General features: G+C 50.5%; 1 protein-coding gene across 1 annotated transcript; it reads right to left on the bottom strand.

The window, feature by feature from the left end:
• Positions 1-6,197: 6,197 nt before the first annotated feature.
• On the bottom strand, positions 6,198-10,446 carry ATF5 (activating transcription factor 5). The gene is made up of 3 exons (XM_082862813.1): positions 10,245-10,446; positions 8,613-8,909; positions 6,198-7,377 (listed from the first exon to the last, which is right to left on the bottom strand). Exons 2-3 carry the CDS (start codon positions 8,788-8,790, stop codon positions 6,716-6,718), a joined length of 840 nt encoding a protein of 279 aa, XP_082718939.1. The 5' UTR covers positions 8,791-8,909; positions 10,245-10,446; the 3' UTR covers positions 6,198-6,715.
• Between the last annotated feature and the right edge of the window lie 270 nt (positions 10,447-10,716).

Here is a 10,716-nt window from a genome sequence, read left to right as displayed (position 1 = left end):
CAACACTGTGAACGTGCTAAACGCCACTGAATTATACAGTTTAAGATGGTTAAAATGGTGAATGTCATGTTATGTATGTTTTTATTGGAGTATAGTTGATTTACAATGTTGTGTTAGTTTCAGGTATACAGCAAAGTGATTCAGTTATACATATATATTTATCCTTTATCAGATTCTTTTCCATTATAGGTTACTACAAGATATTGAATACAGTTCCCTGTGCTATACGGTAGGTCCTACTTTATATATAGTAGTGTATATCTGCTAATTACCAATTCCAAATTTATCCCTACCCCGCTTTCCCCTTTGGTAACCATAAGTTTGTTTTCCATGTCTGTGAGTCTATTTCTGGTTTGTAAATAAGGTCATTTGTATCATTTTTTTAGATTCTACAAATAAGCGCTATCATATGATATCTTTCTTTGTCTGACTTACTTCACTTAGTATTATAATGTCTAGGTCCATCCATGTTGCTGCAAATGGCATTATTTCATTCTTTTTTGTGGATGAGTAATATTCCATTGTGTGTGTGTATATATATACATCACATCTTCTTTACCCATTCTTCTGTCGATGGAAATTTAGGTTGCTTCCCTGTCTTGCTACTGTAAACAGTGCTGCTATATATTTTGTATTTTTAACACAATTTTTTTAAGTCCTCAGGGCCACTAATACAGAAACAGCACATTTCTGGCTATTATCAACATAGTAATTCAAACCAGCTATGAAACAGGACTGAGTCATTTACCCCCGGTGGATTATTTTCCTACCACTACCGTAATAAAGCACCACAAATGTGGTGCTTAAAATAACAGAAATGTATTTTCTCACAGTTCTGGAGGCTAGAAGTCCAAAATCATGGTGTTGGCAGGGCTCTCCTCTCTCCGAAGTCTCTAGGGAAGGACCCTTCCTTGCCTCTTCCAGCTTCTGGTGGCTGCTGGCAATCTCTGGCATCCCTTGGCTTGTGGATGCGTCCCTGCCTCTGTCTTCACCTGGCCTTCTCCCTGCATGTCTGTCTCGGTGTTTCTTTTCTTCTTGTAAGGACATCAGTTATATGGGATGAATGACCCACCCTACTGTAATGTGACCTCATCTTAACCAATTACATCTGCAATGACACTATTTCCAAACAAAGTCACATTCTGGGGCTCTGGGAAGAACATAAATGTGGAGGAGACACTATCCAACCCCGTACACTTGGTCAGATGGTCACTGGGAACTCCAGGTGGAACTTGAACATGGTTGAACATTCAGGGCAAGACCACAGAGCAGCATACGTAGGTGATACAGGAATCTCGGGACCTGTTAACGTAACTGGCCTTTGCCATCTGGCCCTATTAGATCCCTTCTCCTGAAGGAGGGTTAATGCCACGCCCAAGCTTACTTCATAATTCATCACAGTTCAGTACTGAAGAGGCAGTATAGCTCCATAACACTTACTGACCAGCTCACATTACTTTCTCTTTATGTCTTTACTGCAATCTGGATGTCGCTCATTGTAAGAAAATGATTTATTTACTTGTCTGGCTATTCCACTGACCCAGAGACAGGGCCCCACGCTAGATTCAGCTGTGACTCCAGTACTAACTGTTGTCTAGTTGGACCCTGGGCTCCTTTGCAGTATTTCACTGGCTTTGGCAGCTCCCCGCCCCCCGCCAACTACGCCAAGGGAACTGGGTTTACTTCTACCGCAAGCACAATGCCAAGGAAAAACTCTGGTCATGGAATCAAGGTCACTGGACTCAACTCAGAGATCTCCCTAGGTGGGGAAATGTGGCTTTGGTGATTCACTCCCCTACTGTGATCCTCAATTTTCTCTTCTGTAAAGTGGGAATTTTTAGCAATTGGTTTAACAAATACACCAGGCCCTTCAAAGTGATTTACAAATATTAACTCACTTAATGCTCAGACAGCCCTATCAAGCAGGTGCTATTAGTCCCATTTTAGAGCAGAGGAAACTGAGGCACAGAGAGGCTAGGCGAGCTGCCCAAGGTCACACAGCCGCCTGGATTCCACCCCGGGTTGTCTCACGCCAGACTAGGCGGGGAGGCCTTCCTGTACCGGCAGGGTGGTGAATTTGAGGTCTCGTCCGTCCTCCCATACAGGGATGTGAGCTCTGGGAGGTGCACAGAGGCATTTAATGAACACTGTGGAATGAAGGGATGAGTGGATATTTTAGGATGGCCACATCCCTTCGTGACCGCCTGCACCCTCCTGCCGATTTCTGTTCTGGGAATTCTATTCGTGGTCAGGGCTTCTAGTCCCAGTAAACCGGATCCTCGGGGCGAGAGGAGACCCCGAGGAAATCACGGGCTAGGGCTGAGTCAAGGTTGGAGGTTAACCCACTCACAGCGGGGCACAGCGCCACCTGGCGGCGGAGTCCTGCTAAGACAGAGACGCCGGGAGACCAGGAACGTTTGCTTTGGGCGTGGTTGAATCGGCAGCTTTGAAAGGGAGTTGATAGCGGGTGCGCAGTTGTCTGAAAATCAGTATTTGATACTGGGTGCTTCATAACTTTGGCTCAGGTAAATGTCAGCACTGTCACAAATAAATATGTTTTACTGTCGAGTGGAGAAGGTCAAAACCTGCCCCTTTGGACAGGTCAGCCCTCAGGTGGAATTTCAGCCCCAATTCACAACACCTGGCTGGCCCAAGTGTCGAGACTTGAATTTAAGTAGAAATAAATACGAACATAGCAGTTCTCACGCTTTTTGGTCTCAGAGACCCCTTTGCACTCTTAAATAAATAAGAGACCCCAAAGAACTTTTGTTTGCATGGGTTATATCTGTCAGTATTTATAGTCCCACGTGCCAGGACTCAAACCCAGCCAGAACCCAGATTGGGACTTGAATCCACAGTCTTTTAATTGAGATCACACACCTGGTCTCAGGACTTAATGAAGCTCAGTTTCTTGATGTCTCGCTTCAGAAAAACTTCAGTGAGAGACAAAGTGATAGGTAAGAAGTGGATTTATTTAGAGAGAAACACACTCCACCAACAAAATGTGGGCCATCTCAGAAGGCAAGAAGCCCTGAAGTATGGGGTGGTTAGTTTTTATGGGCTGGGTAATTTCACAGGCTAATGCGTGGCAGGATTATTCCAACTATTTGGGGGAAGAGGCGGAGATTTCCAGGAATTGGGCCACTGCCCACTTTTTGGCCTTTTATGGTTAGCCTCTGAACTGTCATGGCGCTGGTGGGTGTGTCATTTAGCATATGCTAATGTATTAAAATGAGGCTCAAGGTCCACTGGAAGTCAAATCTTCTGCCATCTCGGACCTAGTTAGTTCTAACCAGTTTTTGTCATGTCCTATGGTTATGTCATTCTTTTAAAGGTTGTGCCCTGTCCCTTTCCTTCCTGTTTCAGTTTTAGCAATTAAAATTACAAAACTTTTAAATTGAGAATACACAAACACATATTCCATTAGCCGTCAGAGTAACTATGTCATACATCACATAACCTCTGGAAAATTCCAGAGAGAGAGGGAGAGAGGGAGAGGGAGAGGGAGAGAGGGAGGCAAATAACATCTTATTATTACTATGAAAATAGTTTTAACTTTGTAAAATACCTGAAAGTGCCTTGGGGACCCTGAGGTCCCCAGACAACATTGGGAGCTGCTGGCCTAGAAGCCCCTGCATCCCTGTATTCCTGACCCTGGCTGACTCTCTTAGTTCTATCTTAATGACCAGACTCCTTAACATCCAGTTTTCCCTTTTCCTTTTGGTAATAGGACCACCTAGGCTCTGGCTGAGAAAATGACCACTCCTCTAGAGACTATATTTCCCAGGCTACTTTGCAGGTAGGTGTTCCCACGTGACAAATTTCAGCCAAAGGAAGGGAGCAGAAAAGATGTGGAAAACTCCCAGCTCACATCCTTAAAAGGAGGGACCTTAAAAGGAGACTGCTTGCTCTCCAGTATCTCTTTGCCCTTTCCTGCTTTCCGTAACAAAGTTATAGCGATGATGACTTGGCTTCAACTGTCTTGAAGAGGCTGACACTTTAGGAGAATGGTTCCCAAATTGTGGTCCCCAGACCAGCTGTAGCTGCAGCAGTGGCACCTGGGGCTTTGTGAGAGAGGCAAATTCTCAGGCCCCATCCAAGACCTGCTGAATCAGAAACTCTGGGGCATGGGGCCCAGGACTGTGTTTCCAAAAACCATCCAGGGGATTCTGATGCACAATCAAGTTTGAGGACCGGAGCTGGGAGATGTGGAGCAACAAGGTAGAAGGAAACTGGGTCCATGGATCACCTCAGCAGGTAGGGCCGACCTACTCCCTGCCCCACCTACCAGTGTAGATATTTACATGAGAAAATCAATCCATCTCACTAAAGCCTCTGTTATGTGGTCTTTGGTAGATCGATACCTTAATCGACAGTATATTTAAATACACTCCTTGATTCTTCTTGAATTAAAAATTTTAGGCATACACCACACAACCATCAGAAATGGCTACTATTGGGTTGGCCAAAAAGTTCGTTCGGGTTTTTTCCATAATGAACCTTTTGGCCAACTCAATTTTTTTTTCTTTTTTTGCTGTACGCGGGCCTCTCACCATTGTGGCCTCTCCCGTTGCGGAGCACAGGCTCCGGACGCGCAGGCTCAGCGGCCATGGCTCACGGGCCCAGCCGCTCCGCGGCACTTGGGATCTTCCCAGATGCACGAACTCGCGTCCCCTGCATCGGCAGGCGGATTCTCAACCACTGCACCACCAGGGAAGCCCTGGCCAACTCAATATTAAACAAAAAAAATTTTTTTTAAAAAAGGAAAAGACTAAGTTGGCAAGGATTGGAGAAACTGGAACCCTTGTGTACTGGTGGTGGGAACGTAAAATGGTGCCGCCGCTGTGGAACACGGCTGGGCATTTCCTCAAAAAATTAAAAATAGAATTACCATTTGATTCAACAATTCTACTTCTGGTTGAAACTCGAGGACCTTGAATAGTACCTCATATAAGTGGAATCATACACTATCTTTTGTGACTGCCTTATTTCACTTAGCATAATGTCCTCAAGGTTCATCCATGATGTAGCATGTGTTAAAATTTCCTTCCTTTTTAAGGCTGAATCATATTCCATTCCTACAGCTAGGAGTACCCATGTAACATAGCTCTAGACAATGAGATGTAAGCAGAAATCTACCAGAGTCAGCTACGAAAGATTTGACCTCCTGTCTCAAATTTAGATACAATGCCTGGAGCTGTGGCCTCCATCCTGTGACCCTGATGTAAAAGCCAAGAGAATCAGAGAGACTTCAGTTGACAGCAGCAGCCTCTCCTCTAGACTTCTGTGGGAAAAAACTTACGTGCACACCACTGATGGGCAGGTCTGCTGTTACTTGCGGCCAAAAGCATTTATAACTAATACACTTGGTCAAGTTATATCACCTCTGTCTCCCCAACCGGAATGTAGGTTCCACAGTGGCAGAAAACATGACTTTGTTCACCACTATGTGACCAGCCCTTCCTCTCCCAGCCAGCGCCCGGCAGAGACCACACAGATGGAATGAGTGTTTGCGGTTATTCATCCAAAACCTAACAATACCTTCCTTTGGGGTTGACTGAAATAATCATGCAAAATGCTTAAAATAGCGCTCGGTACACAGTAAGCCTTCAAAAAACAGATGTAGCTGAATGTCTCCGCCATGGCTACCAGGCCACCTCCCACTTCCTCCCGACTTCCCCTGGGAAGCTCTGCTCAGACGGCTGGCTCTTCATCACAGGGTACCCCACAACTGTGCTGCAGCCATCCAGCCCCTTTTGGTGTCACCCTTTTTGGTGACAAGGACCACGTGGAGCTCGCACCTTTGGCTATTCTCTCTTTTCCCTGTCTACGTAAGTAACAAATGGAAGCTAAAGTGGGTCTTGTACATTTACCAGTTCAGTCAGTCCCACCTTGGCCTTGACTGTGTGTCGGTGTGTGTGCTTGACCGTAAGTATTATGTTATTTCCATTATTATCATTATCGTCTTTGGTCTAAGACTGCCCTCCGAGCAACTTCTCCTCTCAAAGACAAGACGCACAGCCAGAGGAAATTCTTCATTTTATTTCCACTCACAACCCCCAGAAAGGATCAGTCCCTGCCCTCCCTCACCTAGAGGCAGCCCCTCCCCCAACACCTTCACAAAACACTGATTTCCTCCCAGACCTAAAAGGAACACCCAGTCACCCATTATGGCCATTCCCCCCCACCCACCCACCTACCCAGCTGCCCACTTATCCACCTGCTCTGTGAACTCGGCCACCTTTTGGTTCCACCCCCAAATGTAGTTCCCCAAGGTCACTTGGCTTATTTTGCTTGTATTCTATGGGCAGCTTTCTTAAAGCCCTCCCTGACTTAGTCTCCAGATGGCTTCCCTGTCCTCCTTTGCATAGACGTTCTGCAGAGATTCCTGGCCTCACTTCCCTGCTTGAGAGACCAGGTTTCCAAGCTCTCCCCTGCCCCCCCAATTTCCCATGGGCCTCTGTTCCTCAGCTGTTAGTTGAAGGGTATAGATGTTGACTAAGGCCAAACATTCCATGATTCTGGGGAGGGAGGAGGGGAGCAAATTCAGAATGGACAGGAAAGGAGGCAAGGATAAAAGGAGAGGGGGAGGGGAAGTTTGGACGGCAGCTAGAGGCAGGGGGATGTTGGGGGACCTCCCAGCTCAGCCCCAGAAACAGAAGTGAGCCACAGCCGAAGAGCAGCATGCCCGCTATGGCCTGAAGACCCGGCCCAGCTAGCTGGGCCGGGTCCTCTGGCTCCGAGCCTTGTACACTTCGATAAGCAGATCCTTGACGTACTGGATCTCCCGCTCCACCGACTCAGCCCTCTCCCTCAGCTCCCGGTTCCGGGCCTCCAGCCCCTGGCACTCGCCCTCCAGGGCCTCGCCCTCTGCACGCTTCCTCTGGCGGTACCTCAGAGCTGCTGACTTGTTCTGGTCTCTCTTCTTTTGCTTGCGGTCCCCTCGGGTGGCGGCAGGATTGGGGTAGGGGGTGGGGCGGGAGGGTTGAGGGGGAGGAGAAGGGGGTTGCTGTGGGGGGCACAGGGGCGCCAACCCCGAGTCCCCCTGCTCGGCCTCACTGCGGCTGTAGATGGCCAGCAAGTCGAGGGTGTCCGGGGCCGGGGTCGGGGGAAGGTCAAAGGTGGGCAGGGGGAGGGGAAGGGAGAGGGCGGGTGCCGGTGCTGGCTGTGTCGGAGGTGGGGAGGATGGTGGGAGGAGTGGGGCATCAAGGAAGTCTTCCATCTGCTCCAGCTCCTTCTTGAGGAGGGAGGCCATAGCTTCCAGGTCAGGTGGGGGTGGGGAAGGAGGGGGGAGGGCACCTGAGGGCAAGGGGGGCTCCAGAGGGAGGAGGGCTGTAAAGTCCACCCTCTCGGTCATCCAGTCAGAGAAGCCGTCGCCTGGAGGATTGAAGAGGGACAGAAAGCTCCTTGAGTTCCTAAGCCTCCACCCAACCAGGTCCCACTCATGACTACTTCATTCATCCCATTCGTTGAGTAAAACCACCAACCAGCCAATCAGTCAACCAACCAATCAAGGAATCATCAAACCAGTCAACAGACCAACAGACCAGCCAACTAACCGACCAATTAGCCAATCAATCAATGAACCAGTCAACCAACCAATGACCCAAACAACAAAACAGTCAACCAGCCATTTCTTCAACCATTCTAACATCCTCTTTACCGATTAGCCTGCATCTGTGGTTTCTTGATTTACCCTCTAGTTTACTCGTAAACGGCAAACTAAATCACACATAAACACACCCTGTTTCATCTTTAATTAATTATTGAAAACCCACTATGTACCAAGCATTTGGGATACACTAATGAATAAAACACTTCCTGCCTCAAGAGCTCTGCCTATGCTGTTTCCTCCACCTGAAAAGCTCTTCCCTTTTTTTTTTTTTTTTTTTTTTGCAGTACACGGGCCCAGCCGCTCCACGGCATGTGAGATCTTCCCAGACCGGGGCACGAACCCGTGTCCCCTGCATCGGCAGGCGGACTCTCAACCACTGCACCACCAGGGAATCCCAGTTGTTCCCTTTTCATGGCTCATTCCTTACCATTCTTTAGGTCTCAGCCAAAATGTTACTGACTTGGAGAGGGTTTCCTGGCTCCCCGCTCTAAACGTGTCCTTGTTGTCATTTTTAAAAATTATATTTATTTATATATTTATTTATTTTTATTTATTTAGTTGCGCCGGGTCTTAGTTGAGGCAGGCAGGCTCCTTAGTTGCAGCATGCGGACTCTTAGTTGCGGCATGCGTGTGGGATCTAGTTCCCTGACCAGGGATCGAAACTGGGCCCCCTGCATTGGGAGTCTTAACCACTGCGCCACCAGGAAAATCCCCCTTGTCATTTTTAAGCTCAGCTACTAAGTGTTTCCCACTTATCCCCATGCATCATGGTTTAATATGTATCTTGTCTGTCTCCCCAGTAAAGTGTGAGCTCCAAGAGGGCAGGGATCATGTCAGTCTTGTTTCCAGCTGTATCCCCAGCACCTAAGACAGTGCCTGACATATTATACATGCTCAATAAATACTTATTGAATGAGTGAAAAGTGAATGAATGAATTCTTCTCCCCTGCCCCCCACTGCCCAGCTCACCCCACCTCCATTCTTTGCCTGCCCTTACCTGCCAGGGGCTCTCCCCCCGCTGGAAGCCCGCCCTCTAGGGCTCCCCCAAGGACCTCATAGGGGCCCAGGGGGTCAGGGGCCAGGGGGAGTTTCCCATAGTCTACGAGCCAGCCCAGCCCGCTAGCTGGGAGCAGGGTCCTGTCCAGCTCCAGCCCCAGGGTCGCCAGGAGTGACATGGCTGCAGCACGGGCGTTGGGCACGGATGGCAATGGAGAAGGCTGCACCAACAAGTGGCAGGAGGCTCTGGCGGTTGCTCAGCTGGACGAAGACAGGCACCAAGGCAAAAGCGGAGTACCTACGAGTGTGACACAAAAGTGAGTGGGTCAGGGGCCAGCCTCACCTACTGCCAAAGCCACGGGGAAACCAAGCCATACCCCCAGGGCCCCGGGATTCCTTGCCCTTTCAGAATTCTAAATCTGCCCTTTCTTTCCCCAAATCTGAGCCCCACCCATTCCCAAGGGAATTCTCTTTACGCCCGACTTACTTTTCTTCAGAATTCCCCAGACCCAATCCTTCCAATACAGAAACCTATGGTCTCCCAGGGGAATTTCCTTAAGTCCCTCCCACCTACCGCATAATATTCCATTTCATTAAAAAAAACCACTCAATCCCAGGGGAATTTTCTTGCAGCCACACCTCTTCCTCTAAAATACATCCTTTAGGCCCCATCTCCTCTCTAGATTCCATCTCAAATCTCTTCCCAGGGGAATTCCCCCCGTCCCGCCCCTTCATCAATGTCATCCGTTCGAATCCCACCCTTCCCTTTGAATTTTGCGGTGATTGCCACTGTCCCTCCAAATCCCGCTCCCACGGTTTATTTTAGCTCCACCCCTCCCCGACGATTCCCCAGAGGCCTCGCCTCTTTCTCAGATAGAAACACCATCCCCTCAGCTAACGGTTTTCTTAGTCCCGCCCCTTCTCACCGTGGGTTACCCCCCAAGCCCCACCCCCCCCGTGACGCCTCTTATCCTAGCTCCATCCCCTTAAACGGGTCGTTTCTAAGTCCCGCCTTCTCCCCTGTCAATCTAAACCAGCCCCCCCACCGCCCCCCGGAGGTGCCTGAATGAAACGGAGGGAAGATGTGCTTTGCGCCTGAGCAAAGTGGAGGCGGGCGGGTGGAGGCTGCAGGCGGAGAACAGCTCCTCACTCTCCGCCATCCACACGCGGCTCTCTCGCCGAGGGCTAAAGCGCATGCTCCACCGCCGTAGCGGCCCCATTGCTCCCTCAGGCCTCCGCCCTCCTGGGGGTCAGTGCGCACGTGCGGCTGCTTGCTGCCCGCCCTTTGCATAGAAATACTACCGCTGGTGGACAGATGCGCATGAGCAATCGCTCGCAGACTCATTCAGGGCGTGGGGGAACCACCACCCTCTCTGGGAACTAGTGCGCAGGCGCAAACGCACATGTGCTGTCTTTAAACACCAACGTTGTCTGGAAGAACGCACCCTCCCCCCATCGGGCCGAGTGCGCATGCTCGACCGCGCGCGCGAACGACCCGTCTTCCCTCTTCTGCGCCTGCGCGACCGTGATTCCTCAGTCTCGTCTCCCTACGCCCCAGACTCGGTCGTGAGGGCCGCGAGCTTCGAAAGGGCGGGAAAGGCCGTTGGAGAGGGAGAGGCGAGCGGTTACTCACTCCATGGCTGCGCAAAGGAGAGGCGGCGGCGGCCTCGGCTGAAGAAAGAAGGTAGGAGCGGAGAGCGCAGGCGCGGTGAGCGCGGACACTGGCCGGGGGCACAGAGGGGTCGCGGCTACAGAGCCATGGCCGGGGCTACGCGGGCTGAGGTGGCGTCGCGCTGGTGTGAGGAGAAATCATGATCTGAGGATGGGGAATGAGGTGACCCCGTGGACTGGGGACAGATATACCGGAGGTGGCGCAGCACGGCCTGCCCGGATCCTTCCGCGCCCCGCCCCGCCCCGCGCGGCCTCCACCGTGAGGCGGGCCTCACCGCCCGCCCTCGGGGATCCCGGGATCCGGCCGCCTCATCCTTCCCACCCCGGGAATTCAGGCCTGTCCTTTCTCTGACCTGTAGATCTAGCCCCGCTTTCCTCCCAGCCTCGGGGGTGCCGACCCTTCTTTCCCTCTGACTCTGGGGTCCGGCCCCCTC

Source organism: Leucopleurus acutus (genome assembly GCF_964270905.1).
Source record: "Leucopleurus acutus genome assembly, chromosome: 20".
NCBI classification, from domain to species: Eukaryota; Metazoa; Chordata; class Mammalia; order Artiodactyla; family Delphinidae; genus Leucopleurus; species Leucopleurus acutus.
Note: the sequence above shows the minus strand (reverse complement) of the source record. Positions and strands in the feature narration are given on the sequence as shown.

Excerpts from the sequence above, each read along its gene's own strand:
- ATF5 (XM_082862813.1), bottom strand. The coding sequence starts at position 8,790 with ATGTCACTCCTGGCGACCCTGGGGCTGGAGCTGGACAGGACCCTGCTC. Across the intron at positions 7,378-8,612 it reads GGGGGGAGAGCCCCTGGCAG|GCGACGGCTTCTCTGACTGG; the intron begins GTAAGGGCAGGC and ends TCAATCCTCCAG.